At 40.4% G+C, this 21,285-nt stretch overlaps 1 protein-coding gene across 1 annotated transcript in view; it reads right to left on the reverse strand.

Moving 5' to 3' along the window:
- The window catches only part of PDE7B (phosphodiesterase 7B), a gene marked incomplete at its 5' end in the record, with an annotated part of 86,411 nt that overhangs the window by 9,500 nt on the left and 55,626 nt on the right, over positions 1 to 21,285 (reverse strand). Inside the window, 8 exons of the mRNA XM_082305389.1 lie at positions 165 to 261; positions 2,270 to 2,414; positions 3,492 to 3,583; positions 9,643 to 9,774; positions 11,303 to 11,403; positions 13,093 to 13,188; positions 14,548 to 14,611; positions 15,885 to 16,036. Coding sequence (XP_082161515.1) covers positions 165 to 261; positions 2,270 to 2,414; positions 3,492 to 3,583; positions 9,643 to 9,774; positions 11,303 to 11,403; positions 13,093 to 13,188; positions 14,548 to 14,611; positions 15,885 to 16,036 — 879 coding nt within the window. The remainder of the gene's footprint in view (positions 1 to 164; positions 262 to 2,269; positions 2,415 to 3,491; positions 3,584 to 9,642; positions 9,775 to 11,302; positions 11,404 to 13,092; positions 13,189 to 14,547; positions 14,612 to 15,884; positions 16,037 to 21,285) is intronic.

Genomic DNA, 21,285 nt, shown 5'->3' on the forward strand with positions numbered 1-21,285 from the left:
TACCCGTTCCCACTTTTCGAATGAGGCAGAGTATCTCTTCAATAGCTCGTTCTTGACGGAGATTTCAAGGCAAACTGGGTAGGCTGAATGCCGCCCCTGTCTCGCCGCACGAGAAGCCTGGAAGGCTGAGGTGAAAGGGGACCGCCGCGCGTGAAGGGGCTGACCTTGCCGGTAAAACTCTTCGCAGACCCGTTCGCTCCACTGTTTGCTCAGATCCCAGAGCCGGCAAGGGTTGCAAATGTCAGCGCACTTGAGTGCAATCTGAAAGCAAAGAAGAAAAGTAGCGGTGAGAAAAGAAATTATTGTCTAGCAGTGTTTCAGCAGCAAATCTGCAGCCATGAAACGCCCAGGCCTCACCAGCGATGCTGGGAAGGGTTAAGATCACCTTTTAGAGAGCCTCACCCAAATATGCCTTCTGAGGAAAGAGCATTTATTTAAGCTGCAAACAAAACTTTCATTCAGCCCTCCGCTTTACCATAGTGAGAACAAGAGGAGGGCCAAATTCCAAGGCTGCAAAGTCTTTTGGATATTCCTCGCAAGGAATAAGCCAACAAAAGCCTCAGGCTGGCTCCTGCTGACTGCCTGGCTCAGCATCCGTGGCTGATGACAAGGAAGGGAAGAGCCAAGACGGTGTAAGACTATTTGGGCATCATTTCTCTGCGGTCTCAGGGAGTGACCTTGCATCTCACTTCAATTACACTTCATCTTAATGTCTGCATATTTACAAAGCTAAGCACAGGGCTCTCCGCACTGCCCCTGGCTTGGTTTCACTTAGTTAACTAGTACTTTTAAGTGCTTTGCAGGGGAATGAGTACAGGAGGGCAAAAGGTTTTTAAAAATCAAGGAACTGCTTCAGAAAAGTAAACCATGTAATGTCTGCCTGTCTTTTACTGCCTTGGAACAAGATGTCATGTGCCTCATTTCTTCACAGATTGAACACAGTCAGTTAGCCTGACAGAGGTCAAAAATCATTCTGGCACCCAGGAGGAAAACATAAGTATTTCTGGTATGAATTCAGACCTGTGAACTGAGGGAAGTCTCCAAGTCACTCTTCTCTCTGGATTAAATTGATTAGCCTTAATGTTACTGTCTATTACAAAGACCTTTCAAACATTCTTTCACTTATCCTGATCAATCAATATTTCTTGATTTTTTTTTCTTTACTTCTTCTACAGCTAATCCACCAGATGATAGATAAATAAATCTCACCATGTCTGTGCCCTAGTTCCTATCTTCCAGGAAGTGCATAAGAAACTTTTTGCCATAGTTGAGATCTGTAATCCCTGTGCCTTTGTCATTTGCACAATTTTCTTGCCTAATCTGTCCGGAAATACGATAAACCCATCACCCTGCCCTGCAAGGTCCATGCAGGAATCTGACAGAAGCCTGCATTTGATGGAGGACAGGCGAGCAGATTACCACATTTCCCACACTGGTAGAGGGGGAAGAATTAACAGATCAGCACTTCTTGCCTTACAGCTGTCACCTTTCCTGTAACCTCAACAAAGTGATAACATGTAGATGTTTGTTTTATTGACGATAACGATTATTTAAACTCCTTTATGTATTTAAGAGTGAAATGGATGTCATTTCTCCAGAGAAGCATGTATCTGCAGCTACTTTAATCACAATAATGCTTTAATAGGTAGAGGTTTATTCTGAAGAGCCTGTTAATGACTGCAGCTTAGCTGGAAGAACCAGTTTGAATCTATTTGATTTTTAAATAAAACACGGTTTATTCATTAGCTGGGCTGATCCACTAGAGAAGCACCTGCTGCCATGGCAACAGCTGTCTCTGCAGAGGCAGCTTCTGAACATCCATCACAGGAACGGGACTTGGGCACCTGATGTCAGGCTGTCTTGGAAAGAACAGCGACAAGGGGGCTCTCCTGCACGGTGCTAGGAAACACCACCGGTGAAGCGATGTTTGCCAAAAGAGAAAACATAATCGAAGCATTACCTGGCAAGAGACACAGTGGTCTGGAAATAAAGTAATTAATAGCTTATCTTAATTTCTCAGCATTTCACACTCTCCTGTATCCGTTGCATTCACAGCTTTTTAACTCAAGGATATTACATAAGGATATACTGGAAATACCTTATGCTTGCCTGACACACCAGGTGGCTGAAGCAAAGTCTTTATGGTGAGAGGTAAGGAGACACTGATGTCCAGACACACTATCGTATGCTATTCTAACATATACTAGGAAATACCGTGACTTGAAAAGTGAATAAAATAGAATAGTGCAAAAATAATTTTTGAAGTTACCTGAAGCATAAAATGTCTGTCTTGTGCATCCTCCAGCCTCAAATCCTGATTGTCAAGGTGAGATTTCAGACGGATCAAAAACTCATTCTGCCTGTTGATGTCTGTTGCCAAGATCAGGGAGCCCAACTGCTGCTCGATGTCCTGCCTGGAATAAGGAAAATAAGCCCCTTCAATCATGGAACTATTGAACATTAATAGCTCAAAACAACCTGCTACGGATCATAGCATAAAGCTCCCTCTTTCTTTATGGATCCAGCCTGATCTGTTTGGTCAGTCTCTGCTGGGGTTTGCAGGGTACAACTGTTCTAGCTGCTTAAATGTGTTCAGGAGGAATAGATAATGTAGAAGGAAAATGCTTGTTGGCACAGGTGGTTCTGAAAGCTTCTGAAAAGTGCTAGGAAAGTAAAAAAACCCCAAACAACAGCATGATGCGTCTAGAAAAATGTTCACATCTTACTTCAGCTGCTCAGAGCTGGGTGCTGAATACAGCAACTTTAAAGCTTCAGTTGAAGTTGTAAAGGACTGAAGTCCTTTGAAGTAGGACTGAAATTGTTGGTCTGATGCAAAGGATTTCTGGAGGGATAGGGAGCTTATTGCTTCCGGGTAACTTGTTTATATTCTTGGTAAGGTCACCTGTGATTAAAACTTAGTATTGCAGGCTGTTCATTGGCTCAATCTCCATTCCTTGGTGGGAGTAACACTGCACAAAACCAGCACATAAAAAGTTAGCATCAACTTGGCCAAGGTGCTCATGTTGCTGCGTTGTTTTTTTTTTTGCTACACCTGAAAAGACCGTGAAGACTGAACCACACCTCCTCAGTCACGTGTGGAAGTCCTGAGCAGTCTTGATGCTACTCAACCAACTCCTTCATTTTTCTCTCTATTTCATGCTTTTTAATCACTAAATCTTTACAGATTTGGTTGGTGCTATGTAAAACAAAAAATGACAACTATGGAGCCGAAAAGGTCCATTCCTGCTGGGACTCCCAATGTTCCCGGCACTGACAGTGGCCATTCCTGTGCTGCAGAAGTGGCAAAGTCTTAGAAAATACTTCTGCTGTATAACTTTGTCTCCTGATTTCATACTGGCACCAAGAGAGGGCGGGAAGTTCAGCCTGGGCCTCAGCCTGAAGCCTGGGCCTCTTTGCCACTCTCCTTTTAAGAAGAGTGATGGCAGCCATGGACTAGTTTCAGTGATGCGTTTCCTCCAGCGGACACTTACGTCACCTCCTTGGGCAGATGGGCGAGGAGCCGTGACTCTCGAAGCATGCCTATCGTAGATCGCCAGTGATGATTTTCTAGCACTGAAACGTTCTAGGGAGGAATAAAAGGAATAAATTCAAGGATTAGGCAGGTATCCATGGTACAGATAGATACAGATTTGCCATATCACATGATGCCTAGAGCTGGTTGCAAGTGCTGTAACATGAGCCTAAAATGTGTGCTTTTTAGCCAGCTTTTGGATTTGAGGAATTGGTCTGGATCTCTAGAGTTAACGACCTTGTGCTTCTAGGTTTCCCAGCTAAGGTCAGCCCTAGAGTCATGTTGTTCTACAGTTTTTGAGTCCTGCTGTGAACAGAGGAGCTAATCTCATCCGAGTGGGAGGCAGCTTGCATTCTAACAGATTTATTAACAAATGAATTAAAGCATGAGTGCGAAATCATATTTTTACCTCCTACTGATCCCAGGTTGACTTCTCAGCTTCTACAGTTTGAATGCAGAGCAGACAAGAAAAAGAAAACTAAACTTCCAAATTTCCCTTGGCGTCAGGGAACTGGAAGCGGCCTGCAGCTGCTTGGTGAAAGCAAGAGGAGTATCAGTATCACTGAGCATCTGCAGGCTTCAGCAACTTAGCCTGCAACAAATTTTGAGTCCTTTTTTGTTTGTTTCCTTCCAACTAAGTAAGTGGAACCAAAGTCAGGTCGGAAAAAATTCCTAGGGAACAGAAACCCAGCTTTCTAGGTTGTCTGTAAATTACAACAAATTAGGTATCTTGTGTCTGATGACTTTCTATTACTATCCTAACACACAATGCATTTGCCAATCATCATTCATTTAGTTCACAGAGTACTTTCTACCACTGCACGCCTCAGAAATGTCACTTGTTCAGAAACCTCTAACACAATTCTTCTAATTCACAAAAGCACCTGCTTGCTGCAGAGAAGCAGCCTGGCGGAACACCCCTCTAGTGAACGCCACAGTCCTCAGTTACCCGCAACAACGTGCACAGTGCGAATGAGATGACTGTCACCTAGCAATAGGGACACTCTCGGGGGAGTTATGGCATCTGATCCCTGTTTTGGTCAGCTTAGGGCTTTTGCAGTAGATGAGCACTGGATTAAAAAACCCCCAAACAGAACCAAACCTCTTGGGCAGGTAGCAGAGCAAGGACTCCACCCCGTCACTGCCAACTGGGAAACTAGAGGCAGAATCCCTCTCTCCAGCTACTGTTAATCTCTGGCTCCCTTCTGCCCAGACCCGCAGCTCTGAGGTGTAGCTGCTTTAGCGCTGCCTTTCCTGTTGGATGTGATGCACAGCTTCCACTTCTCCAAGAGGGACTGAACAGTGTTTTCTCCTTAAGGCTTCTCCATCCTCCTTCGTAATCCTGTCATATCCAATGACTATTGAAACACTAAACATTGCCAGTAACCAAGATCCAATTTGCATTTTGATCATCTTAGTATTTTTTCTGAAATTTCATGCTCAGAATTAGTGCAAAGGTGAGGGCGCAAATTGGATTGATTTCCTATTACAATATTTTCTGCAGTATGTTCTGTTGCTTTTGAATTCACACAATCATTGATATGTTGCTTTGGTATTTCTTTAGGGGTTTTTTGGGTTTGTTTTTTTTTGTGGGGAGGGGTTGTTTGTTTGTTTTGGTGGGGTTTTTTTGTTTCCCTAATAGAAATCACAGATACTGGGGGAAAAAAAAAAAACAAAACCAATCCCAAAACTTTCCAGCCATGCAAAGACTAAGTCCTTTTCCTTGGAAGAGCTGACAGACTCAGAACTCAGGATCAGCTATGCAGTATCTAAATTACTTTTGACAGCAATTCTGTCCATTAGCCAACTTAAATATCCCTCTTCTCTTTTTGCCTAAATACATCAGGATGGATTTTGCAACCCTACACTCTGACCAAGAAAAATAAGGGAATGTAATAGGACGTAACAACAAATTTTTTTGCTTCTTTCACCTCCCTAGTCTCAGAGCTGCATCCTGGTCCCAACAGTCACCCCAAGTCCACAGGCTGCCATCTTCCTACCCTAAGGTAAATTAGACAAACCCCAGCTGACTGTCACCTTTGGCTTTTGGGAAGGCTTACACTCGTTTAAGATAGTGCCTGTGTGCACAGTTCCTGTGGCCCCGGTCTGAGTGCACCCTGACACATCCCAACTGGGGAGATCCCCCTCGGAGCACCCTGTGCCCCCATGTCCCTTCCAGCACGGTGGCGTTACTTGCTGGGAGGAGCTGCTTCAGCAACACCCACCTCAACCGGGGAATTACCTTCCATGGATGCAGTTGCTCTTGGCCACGCTGAAGGCCAGCCAGAACAGGGCTGAGTCAGTAGGTATCTAAGAACTTTCTTGCAGCCAATTAAGTTACTCAAAGGAAAAAGCAAACTCAGGTATCCATCCCCAGAGTATTTCCACTTCTGTAAGTTTCTGCTCTTTGCCTGCTGCTATAGGAAGAACTTAAACCGAAGCTGCTGCACTGTCTGGTTTTCCCACACTTAAAGCACACAGAGGAGGGAAAAGGAAAGGTCAAGTTAACAAGTGACAACTGAGCATGAAGTCATACGACTCCCCTGTTAAATGCAAGCAGCCAGAACCCCTGAAGCTGCTGCCAACAATTAGTAGAGTCAGTTATTCCATCTAGGAACACTCTACTGCCTTATTAAGACCAATTGCTATGAGCTATCTGATTGCCTAGGCTGGTGGGGAGATAACCCATGCAGGGAAAAGTCTACGTGCTGCCTTGCAGACTGGGGTTCTCAGCTCTGACCTCCAGAGAGCTAGCTTCCCCTAACTTAATTTTTTTAAAAACTGAGTAGTACGGGTTTGTTTTAAAGGCTGCATGCTAGGAAGCCTGTGTCACATCTACTGCCCCAAACTAGTGGATTGCTGTAACACAGACTTCAGGACTGTAAGGAAAACAACTGTTTTTTCACCTAGACTATCACAAAATTTCCAATCTATGACTTTCCCCGAGCCATTCAAACCACAACACTTGATACATGCATTTGGAAAAGAATAATAACTTGAAGAGAGGAAGACTTGCTATTAAGTAGGTGCAGAGAAAACTTCCATTTTAATTCAGAGTGGAAGGCAATCTAAATTTCTTTTGATCTGGTCATCCACTCTTAGTCACTGAGCAATTGGTTTAACTACACAGTGTTAAATACCTGAAAACGATACTCTTTAATTAGAAATGGTGCTTTTAAGGAAGACTGCAAAGTAGAACTGTGATAACTGGTGCCCAAAACATATTTTCCTATTTCTAGTTTATATACATGCATATTGAAGCTGTAAAGCGTTCTTTCAAAGATCTCTGAAACCTGTTTTGTACTGCAGATGTTCTTTGTGATCACTGCAGACTTCTAAACTATTACCCATCATTTGAGCCAGACAAAGATAGATCTCAACTCTCTATTAGTGAAGTTATAAAATAACACTTTATTTATATCAATGCTATGGGTTTTTAGGAAATTCGTAAATAATTTTCAGTAAAATAGTTTCTTTTTTTTTAAAAAAAAAAGGCAGTATGACTTTTTCTGGTGTTAGGTTTGATGTTGAGTTTTGGATAAATACCAGCCAGGATTGTATCAGGCTGAGCAATCTTGAATTGTATGCTGCTTTCAGTCAAAAGCAGCAGAAATAATGTTGGATAAGCCAAATGTATCAATGAGAATTTGAGTTATTTGTGACATTTAAGGCTACAGAGACCTAAGACAATGATTATCAAGCAAGAATAAAACTTTTATTTTTCATTTTAATGGCCAATGAAAGTTAGAAGTGAAGCCTGCATCACATAACAAGGAATGCTGTTGTGCTCCTCACAGGAGGCTAAGTGACTTCCATGTCCCTACTGTCACCTTTTACACTCTCAACCATCTTTGTAATGCTAGAAACTTGAAGGAGGCACTTTTATTTTTGTGGAAAATTATGGTGCCTCACATGCAATAGACTCTTGTGGAAATTACCCTAGGGATTACAAAAAAATGTCTTGCATCATAAAATATGGATTTAATGTGAAAATGAATATTGAAAATTCTGAACTCCTTGGTGATGACACCTACCTTCCTGAAACATGATTCTGCTCATATATGCCCTTCAGAAGCTGTCAAACACGTTGCATCTTTGTCAAATACTGACTGACCTCATTTTGCAAAACCTTTTTTCCAGATCATTCAAATGTAAAGCTCTAATTTAAATTTACAATCAAGAGCAAAGAGACGCCATAAACAGATAACCCTAAGTCTCAGTTACTACTGTCTCAGTGACAGATGACTGCCAACTATGTTAAAACTTACGTACTTTTGCTTGATTATTTTTCTGATTAGTCCCAGCAGTTCTGTGGCTCTGCTATTTAAAAACCAAAAACCCTAAGACGTTTTTGTTTCAGTTTCAAGCACATGTTAAAGTAAAGTACTAATCTTGAGAAGAATATAATTTATTGTTTTAAAGACTATTCACTGAATCTAAATTTTTCACTAAAAAAGTTTTCAGCAAAACTTTTTTTCCAGCATTGTTATTTTTATTGGCATTCATGTACTAAAATCTTCGGAAACAAGCTGGGATCAATTTCAGATAAAATAATATAAGTGAAACTTGCCAGTGAACATCCCTAAACAGGATACTTAAAAATCACATTTGCTGTTGAAAGATTGCATTTGCTGTATTGTCACTGCCTTTTCTAACCAACATTTGAAAGTATATTCAAGCCCAGTTGGCTGAGCAGAAACCATCTCTCCAAGATAGTAATATTTTACTTTAGCTACATCTCTTTCAGATTAGCCTGAATTTTCAACCTAATTATATATTACTGTTTCCCACTATTAATTTGAGAAGGAGTTGTTTATACCTTTTCATAGGGCCAGGGCTTTTGTGGAATGGCTCTATCCACTCCTCTTCAAAAGATCCTTAACGTAACCTCCCCTGGCTTAGTCCCCTGGCTTTTCTCCCTCCCCACTCAGCTGGCCTGACATTTAGAAAAGACTGGAGCAAAATGCACCACACACATATGGGTATGACAACTCTCGGTTTGCTAAGTATGTGTAGAAAGCTACATAGCTATCAGTGAGTCTTCAGTTAGATTCATTTTTAACTTGGGATGTTCTGTTTCTGATGATACCTTATTACAAATGCTGAAGTTGACTCTTCTGAAGGCTACAAAACACCACCGTCTTCATTTATTAGCTATGAATTACAGTTAGTGCAACCAAAATGATTTACGGCATCGCTCCAGTGTGTATACGTAAGTATAATGTAAAGAGTAGAGATATGCATATATAATCATGTATACATGCATGCAAAGATTATACACATAGGACAGCTGTATATAAAAGCCAGAGCTACAGTGATTGCCATGGGCCAAAACTACAAATATATGCAAAAAGGACCACAAAAATCAGGGCAGGATAGATTCATTGATAGTTATTGAACAAGAGGGTCTGTGTTGTTGTTTCAGGAAGTCTTCTACTACTGCTTGCCAGAGCTGGGAGGATGTATACCAGGTGAAGGGCAACTCTGTACTTATCCCAGGTTTATGTTTCTCTCTGAGATCTTTTGCTGGCTGCTCTTAGAAACAGGATACTCGTCTAGACAGCCTGTGGTGTGACCTACAGTGGCTGTTTTAACTTCTTTCTTTATATCTCTAGGCACGCTTGGGTAAATATCTACAACTTTTCCCTTGGTTTCCTCTATCTTTTTTTTTTTTTAATTGGAGTATTCGGTGTTTAATTTTACTAGAGCCACATGAAGCAAAAGTTTCTTTTAATGCAACACCGATTTAGAACATGCCTGCTGCTTGCTTGCTCACTGCAGGAAGATGAAGCACAAATTGTCTCTCCGTGATTTTAAGTCTCCTACCCACAGTTCCCTACCCCAGATGATCTACAGCAGAAATAACCCAGGAAACTGATTTGTCCTCAACAAAATCTGACATTTCCACCTTCTTTCTCATGTGTATCGGCTTTGCCGTAAGAAGAGACACCCAGTGAGGAGCTTCACTGACATTGTCCAGACTCTAAAGTAAAGGCTGATTTGATCAACATCCCCCCCACTGCCAGATTTTGGCATGGAAGTTCACTGCAAATTGCTTAGACCCTCTTTGACACCACTTTACATATTACCAACTCAACGAGCAGTTTTACCTGGTAGAGGCTGGCAAGGTGGTGTTTAGTTTTGATCAGAAAGGGCTGGTTGACCCCTGGATGATCCACATCATGAGCCGCAGCAGCTAGCAGTCCGAGCATGATGTCCGACGGGGTGAGGAAGTTGGCAAGCTGAATCACACACGTTAATCACAACAAGAACATGAACAGTAAACACTTTTTTTTTTTTTTTTCTTTCAGCAAATAAAGGAATCGGCTAACATCGTGGCATTGCTCAGGTTTGTGGGACAGTACACAAATGTCAAATATAAAATAAATTTTGTGAACAATGTTTTTAAGGTGACTGTTGAACGAAGATCTATAAAGATATCAGACTATATACACTCATATTTTATTACAGTTTGTACTTCTTATCTCTTTATGGTTTATGGCAATAAAAGGATTGTTGTTATAGAACTGCTTGAGCTTAGCCTAAAAGAATCAGTTTTAAAAAGTAAATAAGTATACTAGCGGGTTGGTATACGTTAGCGTACACGACAAGGGCTCTGCCTCACAGAGTTTAGTAATACCAACAATACATCAGGCTTAATTTTTCTAGCACAGCACTGTGCTATAAAATGCAGAGTTTATAAACTTTTGAAATTTCAGACTTGGCTGTTAGACATCTCAGTTCAAATATAGGTATTTTATTAGAGAACATAATGTACCTTTCTAGCTTCAAACATCCAAATTTGAAAACCTGGTGAGATTTTTTTTCTACTATACAGCTTATCATTCAGAAGCAAATTTTGTTATCATTGGGGAAAAAAATTGAAGTCTTAGCATTTTCTGTTTCTGAGTGTGAGGTAGTTATTACCAACCCGATGACTCTGTACAGAGTACAGGTCTAGGAGCGGAAAGAAGCATCGGGTGATGAGAAATGAAGAGCGGTATGGCACAGATTCTGGATACTGGCTGTCCTCTGCACTTTTTGACAGCAGGGACTTGCAGATCTTGCAGGAGATGATAGAAATATGGGAAAGCTGCGGCCTGCTCCTCTCCTCACTTACCATTACTATATTCTGGTCTAACAATTTGCTAATTCTAGAAGAACTTCCCTTCATTTAAATCAAGCCAGGAAAGATTAGTTATATTCTTATGCTGTCGCTCAGCATTACAGTATTACAGCGCCTTCCAGTAACACATAAAGCAACATCACACCCTCTTGTTGCGAGGGCTTGATGCAGCAGTCAAAAGCTGCTGTTCACTCATGCAGAGGACACCCTTGCGACAGACCCCGTCAAAGGGAACGTTTTCTCCGTTTTCTGGTGTTGCACTGCCTAATTTGGTATTTTGAAATATCGACGTGAGGGGCTTAGGCCCTGAAGGGACTGAGGCACGGGCATGCGCTGCCTCCTACTGGCTTTGCTGGGGGGACCGCAGCCACTCACAGATGGCTGGTACACACGGTCATGGTAAAACTTGCCGAAACTCATATGACAGCACTTTGATATCTCGCCTGCCTGACGACAAGTGACTCCAGTAGCTTGTTTAAAGTGTCTGTAATCTGTAGCTGACTCTGCTACCGCCTCGTTGCTGACTTCAAGTACGCAATCATTTTGCGCTATCTAAAAATATTTTTGGGGGATTTTTTTCAATAGTGGGAAAAAAAATTTGAGAATTATATGAAAGCAACATCAGTGTGAAAGGTTGTCATTACCTTGGGCTCCCTCAGATAGCAATGCATAGCTTGTGTGACATCGGCAGCATGGACAGCATTGTGGTACGGGTTTTGGCTATGGTAATCTTCTTGAACCATAACTGGGAACCAAAACAGAAAATAAAGATCCTTTTGTCTCTGAATGCCATGGCCACAAGTGGGAACTGGATTTAAAATACAATTTGAGGTTTCACAGTCAGCTGCCTAAGGAGTTTCTTCAAATATCTGTAGCTTACTTAGACTGGTGCTCTTATTGGGATACCTTTAGAGAAAAAATGCATGAAAGGATTTGTGAGGCCCAAGGGGATATACTGAGTCTAGTTCATAAATCAACTCTTTCTTGCCTTAGTGAAGGCTCTCATTCAGGAGTAAAATAAATAAGGAAGAGAGGCAGATTTATCCTCAACGGAGTGTAATTATTTACGCTGCTGTCATAGGGGAGTAATGTCATTAAGGCAGTACCACCTATTTTACAGCGGCAGGGGGTGAGGCCCTGATATGCTGGCATCATTTGTTATTTGAGTGACTAGCAATGGTCAAAAGCATTCCTACACCCTCCAGACAGAGAATCAAAAGATAAAGCATTGGGGTATTCAGAGCAAAATCTTCTGTGATAATTTTAGTCACGTCTATGCGTCCATTTTAAAATACCAGTCCCTCTTGTTTTAGTGTGCAGTACTGGAACTGGTCCAGCTGGAAGACTGAGCATCAACCTTACAACTCTCAGCTTTCACTCGCACAGAAAATCATCAAGGTGTGTGCTTCACGCTCGTCTGTTCCTTGCAGCAGTGCCTGCACCATGAGGTGGTCTCGGGGCAACACCACATGAACAGTGGAAGCTGCATGTGATCTTGCCCAAAGCGCTCTCCTAGACGCTATCAAATTAATCAAACAGAAAGGTAACGGGCAAATCTCCCATGGCACTCGTCTCCAGCATGGGGAATGCCAAAGAAAGTCCTAGCTTTCAGTTTGTTTCGAGCTCCACAAGCATTTGAAGTTGCAGCGGGTAATCCTTTAAACCCTGAATACCCCTAGCTCTAATTATCTGAGCATCCACTTCACGGCCACCCACAGGAGTCAGAAACGGCAGGGAGATTTTGTCGGTCTCCACACCAGAGGAATGCTTTCCAGAAGCGACGATTACGCAGTCTTAAAGAAGAGACCTTGCCTTTGAAACTCCGTCTGACAGCCTCACAAACCGGCATTCAGCTGCATTCAAAACATGATGCAAAAAGTAATTGATTTTGGCCAATTTCTTCTTTTGGTTCGCTGACAGCATGGGGCTAATATTTCTGTTGGCAGTAACAGCAGCAGGGGCTTTCATCAAGACTATTCAATGCAGACAGCTTGATATAATTTGTTAGATTTTGCACATCAGCTTTTAACTGTCCTGGGTCTCAGTAGTCTATTAGTCACTAAAATAATGACACTGCACCACAACTGTACTGTGCACGGGTAGGTTCTGCAATGTCTGTCTGTCTGTCTGTGTGGGCCTACTCGGCCGGCCACATCTCTGCACGGTATACTTTTTTTTAAATCTCCAGTGCAATTGTGGTGCTGGGATGCTTCAGCCCAAGGCAGAACCTTTTGAAGTCCCTCTATCGATTTAATAGGTACTGAATCAAGTACCGGAGTGCCTGTAAATTATATGCTAATATATATCACAGAAATGTTTTCCTGAAATATTTGCAACAACATCATGATTTTATATAGGTATATATATGTATATAAAATATGTATATAAAATCATGATGTTGCAAATATTTCAGGAACTTGAGGTGAGCACTTACCTAAAAACCTGTGTAATGTAACCATATCTAACTGGAAATGGTGAATAAGTCCATGCACATTGAAGAGGTGACAAAGCAGTGTTACGAGACTGTTTCCTAAAAGCAGAAAGGAACAACTCTTAGATTGCCTTAACATGTAGTTAAGCTCATCTTCATAATCCAGGTCTACCTCCAGAAACAACAGAAAGAAGAACGGCTTTTCTGCCACTTCAGTTTCCCATACTGTACTAATTAATTAATTACTGAGAAATCAGCAGTTTGTAATTAAATTTTTTATTTTACACACGGCTGTACAAACATGTAATTAACCCACGTACCTAGCTCAGCTACAACTGCATCTCATGATGATGATGCAGACAGGAAAAAATGAGTTGCAGCATTTACAGTCTCAAATCCCACTGTAATGTTCCGCTGGCCTTACTGTGAATCCAATACTGGGAACACTGCAAAATTGAGCCTAACTAGTATTTCACGATCAACTATACATACACACAGTATTTAAAAAAGTTTGCACTGCATAATTCAGCAGCAATGTTTCCAGACAAGTTGGAAAAAAAACCCCAAAACCAACCAACCCATACGACATATAAACAATGTTTGAAGGGAGTCTTTTCTTATTTAATGTAACTCAGGAAAGAAAATAAATATACGTACGAAGAGGACATGGAAACTTATTTGGCCTTGACTACTGAGCAGGGGCGCAGAAAGGTAATTTAGAAGAGTTATGCTTTTGCTTCCCTTGCCATTTGCAGTCCTTTCCACTCTTCACTGCCAGTCACTCAGCTGAATTACCCTCTAAACCAGCTTTTTTCTACACCTTCTGCCCCAGCCAAACCTAATTAGATTGGGGGTGAGGAATGAGGGATCTCATTCCTAAGAGCAATACAGAAAGGAGCAAGGTGTGATCATGACCCTCTTCAGCAGTTACCTGATCAAGGGGTATTGCCTAGATGTTAGTGTGTGTGTGTGTGTGTGGTGTTACAGGTCTGTATTTAGACAAAACACTGCACAGATTTTTACTGTCTTAATGAATTTCCTAATTTTTGCTGCAGAACAGAAGCAAGGGTATCTTCAGTCAAAGGTATTTCACGTTGATAGAAATCGACTGATTATGGAGGTCTGGACTTACTGACCAATGTATCTAACAGGTACATTTAAAGTCCTTTTGGAATTTCCCGGGTAAAGGAAACGGAAACACCTCCTTGAAAAGGTGACCGTAACAAATGTAGGAGATGAGATTAATATAAAAACACACTTTAAACATTATCCTATAGTTGTGAACATTCTGGGAAAAGCCTGAAAATGTTCAAGGATATGATTTTAAGAGAAGTTAACTGTGTCCAGTTTCTCTTTAGTAATCTAAACTGGAAACTTTTAGCAATTAATTAATTAGGGATTTTTAGAATAGTCATATATGAGAGATATTAAAATCAAAACTTTCTAAAAATTACTTACCATTTGTCAAGCGGTCAAACAAGAAAATGTCAAAATCCCACATTCCCACTTTGGATAGCATATGCTAGAAAAAACAAATATGAAAAGGCAAATGACTGGTATGTCAAACTGTAAAGCAGATTTAAATTATTGTTCCACACTAATCAATCACAGGATTGGTTGCTGCAGCTTTAAAGTTTTTGTTTGGGAAAGCTATAGAGATGTATTTGAAATATCAGACATCAGGAATCAAATTTAGCTATACTGCACAAAATATCACTTGCACGTTTAACTGAGGAGGTTTTGAATTTGACACTAAAAATACCTTCTAAATGGAGCTCTAAACATGGAACAATATAAAACAAAATATTATGAAAACATTCCCTTTTACTGCACAGCTTTTTTGTTGTTCTTTCATGTCCCAAAATCAATTCAGTACAAATTCTCTTAGGTTTTTAGTACAGTAAAACACAACCTTAGGTCTCATGATAAATACGAATTACATTTTGCTAAACAAACCAATACACAGGAATAGCTTTTATAAACTTAGATACAGTGCTTCTGTGAAGCCCACTCAGCCAGGCAGAGGAATCCATCATTGCCACCATATACAGTGTTTTTACAGCTACATCAGTTCAGTCAATAGACTGAGTCTGGACTAACCGTATGACCTACAATGGCATATGTGCGAATGAAATGTGCGTTCGCTCCCATCGCTTAGTCTATATTCAAACCAGTTCTGGATTCTTAAGTACTTTCTAACACCTGGCACTTAATCTTCTCTTGCAGAGAATAAAAATTGCCTAGGCACATAATCCCAATGCCATCAGTTGTGCAAGTTTTCTTAGAAAATATCATCCAAAGCAAGTATAAGAGCTGCAAAACAAGAGAATTATATTTTGATTATTGTGAAGTTCTTTGCAGTGAATGTTCCCTGTTTCCTAGCCTTTGCCGTTACAGAGAGCTATTGTGGGTTGCCTAATAGCTGCTCCCTGCCAGCTGAGAGACAGCTGTCTTTTTTCAAGCAGATGAACTAAATCCTGTGTTGAGGCTGCACTTACTTAAATCAGTAACTCAGCCAGGGATCCTTCATTCTTTAATAAATCCAGATTATAATTTCAGCTGACAGAATCTGAAAATGCTGAATAGATTTAGACATTTTCTTGCTGTTTTGAGACTAAGCCTTTAAAGCTGTAACCATAAAAGAGGAATGGACAGCCTGTTTGCTGTGCGGCAGGCAAGTAACGCGGGTCATTTAAGAAAGATCAGCCATACATTTGTTGATCTGAACACTGAAAGAAAACTGACAGTCTCTGGAATATTATTAAAAGAAATGGAGGTCTGGAGACTCGTCTTACCCTTGCTTGCCCAAGGTAGTCCTCATCCAGTAGGTACAGAGAGGTTTGTGGTACAATTCCACGCAGTAACCGGGATGCATGGAAATACCTCTGGAAACTTAACAGTCTTTTCACTTTTTTCTTGGTGCCGATTTCCCCTGAGAGCGTAGTATCTGTGAAAAGCAATCAGTACAGAAACCATGAAACCCGAGATGAAGGATTACATTCTCAATTATTTAATAAGAGAAATAGCAAAAACTTTGGGATAGTGATACAAAAATCATAAAGTTCATGCTTCTTGCCAATCCACATGAAGGAGCAGTATTCAAATCCCTATACCTCAGCATAATATAGTTGTTTATTTCAGAAAGGAAATACGTTCCAGTAAAAAAAGAGTACTAACGTCGGACTTGGAAGATCTGAGTTCAGTACACTGCCTGCCACAGACTTTAATGTGATCCAGGCTAAGTCACTGGGGGGTGATAACACATCTACCTAACTGTAGATGTCTAGAGGAGGCCTGAATGACCAGGCAGAGTTAGGTACGGGAAAGCTGCTCTTACCCTTCTGTGCCCCTGTTCCCTACCCATACAACTGAAAATAGCATCACCTTGCTACCTCACAAGAGCGTCACTGGAATATATTAAAATTGCATAGCACTAGCATACAAGGTGATCTTGGACATAAAACCAAAAAAGTGACACCAAAAGAGACTCCGAAATACAGTCTGAAAGCACAAACATGCGACCCACTTTTGGAAAATCAGAGAAAAGAGAGGAAGAAGTAAGAGTAGGTTAATAATCCTATTGTGTTGTCTGCTGTCCTTCCTACATATTAAGGAAAATTATAAATGAAGAAAATATTTTAGTTCTACAATTAGGAAAGCAAGTATATTCAGGCAACACATCCATTTCTGGTTACACAACAGAATATGTTCTTTTCACTCAGTACCAGGATAATTCTAATTCCCTAATGCTGTATTAGGAGATTTTCATATAGGGCTAAATGTGACACAAAAAAACGAGGCAGCTTTTATACAGTGATTAATTCAGTAATTAGAGTAATTAAATTACCTTATTGTTAGTAAGAATAATATGCAGGCTTCCTAAAACTCATAATGACTTAGGTAACTTCACCTGAACGTTTAACAGAACCTCATGTACAGTTGTGATGTTTTCATTTTGCAGTCTGGTATAAGTTTTGGAAAAAGGGAGGACAGAAAGTGGACAGTTGTTTGAAGGTAGTAAGATTCAACACAGTTTTATTCGTAAGAGGAACCTTGTAAGAAACTGAAGATTAAGCACTCCTTTTAGAGAACAGTAATGATTGTTTGAGATAAGAAGCTGCATAGCAATTCACTGGATTTCAGGTTTAAATAAGAGCTCAGGAAAAATATCCATGGACTGAAGATGACTCTCTCTACTCTGCTATTTCTTTTTATGCAAAAATGCCGAGCGTTTGTTCTGCTCTGAAATTAAAATATGACTTTGTATGCTGTTTTTACGAGTATTATTATTCTGAGAGGCTTTTCAGAGAAGTCCTTAGGGTTGTTTTTGGATCATAGATGGTTCGGTATTTGATTTCTCCAACAGCAGATGTGCAAGCACCTCCTGTAGCAAGTTTCTTCCTTAAGTAATCCAACAGCTATTGAGTGACACAAAGTCCGTAACAACAACAACAAATACATACTTACATAGTGAGTATCAATAACTAATATATTTTCTTAGACCTGTAAGTCTCACACTTCTCACGGGCAGCCCAAAGACCCCAGTGAGTTTTAATAATATAAAAGCACCGAATGATTTTATTGCAACTTGACAAACCGTGTGTTTTCAAGAATGCAAACAGTAACAATGTCACTACTGTACCAGCCTGAAGGTTAGATTTTCATTTATGATGTGCCAGCACCTGCCTTAATTCTCTCACACATTTTAAAAGCTGGAACAATTTCATGGCCCGTTGAAGGAGTGACTAACGTAGGTGCTAACAGTTACCCAGTGACAGCGACACGTGGAGGAACTGGTAGGCTTGTTTTTGCATTTCATTTATATAGTGCTGCTAAGAAGTGGCTGGCATGCAGTTTAATTCCTGGATAACAAAACAGTCTTAAAATTAATTCACTTTTTAAACTTGTGTCAGCTGTTTCTCGACTTCCCAACTTTCCTAAATCCATCTTTGCCCCGAAACTGTCACTGCTTTCAGGTAACAAGTTTAAATTTTAATGTATGGAAAACTTCCCTTTTCTACATTAAAAATGAGTAGTTGCTCCAACTGATTTTTATCTAAGTTAATATCTGTTTTTTCAGTTAAAGACAGATGACTGAAATTACCACCTATGTTCCCCTAAACCGTCTTTAAAACTCGCACGTAGAGTTGCTGTGGATGATCTGAAGGTGAAGGTTTGGCCCGAGTCCCAACAAGAAGCTGTACGTTGGATTATCAAGAAGTGGTTATTTTATCCTTTGGATTACCAGATTATTTCAGTAGCACGAATAATACTTACCTAACCACAAACACATCAGGTTGAAATAAAAAATTTCTTATTGTGAAATGTATTTTCTGAATTGAACCATCAAACTTGTTGCCACTACTTTGTCACATTGTTCCGCATGGCTGTCACGGGTCTCAACTGGAATTTAATCATCGGCAGACAGCGCCTCTGAAACATGACCTGCTGTTTCAGATGAGCACTGTATTACAATATATTATGCAAAAAAGATTACCCACAATAATCTGTTGCCCTGTATTTTCATTCATAAGGGAAGGAGTTCATAATACTGATAAAGAACATTAAGAAATGTATTTTCAAAATTAGGCTCTTGACAGAACAGCCCGAATCCCGCACTGCAGTCTATCCACATGCCACCTCTGGATACCATGTTAAAATCACATCCTTTAGGTCATTTCAGTAATAATCGACTTGTCCACGAATCATAGGACTTGTCAGATGATTGCTATGACCCTTAACAGATTACTATGCCATCCACAATAATGTACCTTATTATGACGGTGTCTTGCATAAAACTGGACTAAGACTATGCCCTTCTCCGAGCACAATGCACCCTCAACTATTATAATCTCACCGGTGTTTTCTCTTTCCCCTCCCAAGATCAGCGTCAAACAAAAAAGAAAAGCACAGCCATATGCAACTAAGAGGAAAAGGACAGTTCAAAAAGAAGAGCAAGAAGTGAAGCAGCTGAGAGGGAATGCCGAAATTCTGTCCTCAGCTCAGCAGTTGTACCTGAATCTCCCGGCAGCGAGGAGCCATTCCTAGCATATGGAAGCCACCAGCTGACACAAAATCACAATGCAGTTTTAAGATGAAATTAAGGGTTTATGTGAATGACTTACAGTAATACGCTGAACATACCACTCCTTTATTGACAATTCTAAATTTCAATTTAAATTGTAAATATAAAATTTCAATGATGACACCTGATGTAAGTCATATAATGACTTTGAAACATAAAGAGTTATTGATAGCTATTTCTAATTAGGTTAAATTGACTTACAAGTAAATGAATCAAAAACATCGTTGCAGATATCACTGAGCTTCAACCATGGAACCACGGGTACTAAAACATACGCTATGTTGTCTAGTTAAAGAACACAAGCTGCAAGGCTCACATGGGAAGGATTTAGTAATTATCTGCAATTTTGAAATGAACGTGGATGACGAACAAGAATGTCTTTTGTTTATGCCCATAAAACTTCCCTTGAGAACAGTGTTTATCTTTAATCATTGTGGCAACTTCTGAATGTTTTGTTTACCTAAAAAAAGCATCATCTGTATCTCTCAACAGATGCACATTCTCATAGCCTGTGGAGTTACCGCCTAGCACAGTGGCTGGAGAATCCCTTCTATGAATAGTGAACAAAGTTATTGTATGAATTACATACACATATTGTATGAATTACATGCGCATTTACAGAAGCATCCATATAAGCATTCCTCACAAAGCTTAACTTCTACCTTCAAAAACACAGGCGGCCTGAGCTCACAGCGTATCACCTGACATGTTTCAGCTGGCAGCAAAAGTAGTTGCATTTTTCCTCGGGTCATTTGATAGCCACGGCACGTAGACACACTATCAGACCATGGATGATGTCTGGATACTGCACGTGGCCCTCAAGAGGTTAATAAGCTACAGGAATCAATGGTTGCCTTCTCTCTCCTAACAAAGTTCCTCCAGTTACACAGATCTGCTCGCCTTAACGTGACCTACAGCCTGCTACACCCCAACCTCTGTTATTTCAGGGAAAGAGGTTTCCTGCACTAGCAACTGCTACCAGTTTTCTTTTATATTTCTTTCACATTGCTGCGCTAGCGTGTGCCCACAGGCAGCGTGAATATAAAAATGACAGAGGTTATGTTAACAATGGTTGAGTTAGCATCCAGAAACAATCACATAAATCAAATTTGGACAAGGATGTACTTAACTCTGCACCAGACATTCATTACATTGTTATTGTTCTTTCAAAGTAAACAAATTTGGTTATGCATTCAAATAAGGCCTGTGAGTTTTCCTCCACAGTATCGCCTTTTTTTACTTTATTGCACCTCAGCGTACAATAAAAACAGGTCACTCAGCAGCATGAGTGGATAACAACAGGTTTATTAATTTTCAAAAGCCAACTGACTAAGAAATAGAAAATGTTTTTCCTCTTCTTTCTAAAAGGATGCAGAATAAAACCAACATATATAAATCAGGTCATCAAGCACCTGCCTTTGACTCATGTAAGGTTTATAATACCCTTTCCCCCCTTCCAAGGATGCAAATACATTCTGTCCTCAGCCACTGCTCTACAACTGTATGCCCTAAGAGTCAAGCAGGACTGGTAGAAAAGTGCTGGAATATCTGGAAGATAAGGCAAGAGGATCAGACCAGCAATTTACTGTCCAGACAGTTTGCAAACAGCGAGGACTCTGGGAAAGAATTTGTCTCTGGTCCTATACATTACGGAGGCAATTTCCTGCACCGGTTCCCAGTTTGACAGCTGATTAGAATGCTTTTATTTGAGAGCTCAAGAGAGATGTAATTGAATTATAAGGAGTAATCAGTGCTTGTCCATTTTTTTGTGTGCCAAATCATGCCAGGCATTTAGATCACCTTTACTGAAGTGTTGTTTGGCATACTCATTGCATGACTTGGTTGCTAAATTTTTCTTATAAGGAAGACTGCATAGCACTGATGATAGGAAAAAAAATTACTGTGCCTTCTTACTCTCTTCTTATATTATGGATTTTGAACCAAAAAGCAACAGCAGCATGAGTAGGGATGGCTGAACTGGCACAGGTAATCGAAAAATTAATTCCAAACTTAACATTTCAAATTTTAATTTTAGAGAAGACACTGGTAAACTAGAAGAAAGATGGATAATCTCTTCTCTCTGCACTGTCTAGGCTTTCCCGTTACCCTGC

Source organism: Platalea leucorodia, assembly GCF_965183815.1.
Source record: "Platalea leucorodia genome assembly, chromosome: 3".
Taxonomy (NCBI): Eukaryota; Metazoa; Chordata; class Aves; order Pelecaniformes; family Threskiornithidae; genus Platalea; species Platalea leucorodia.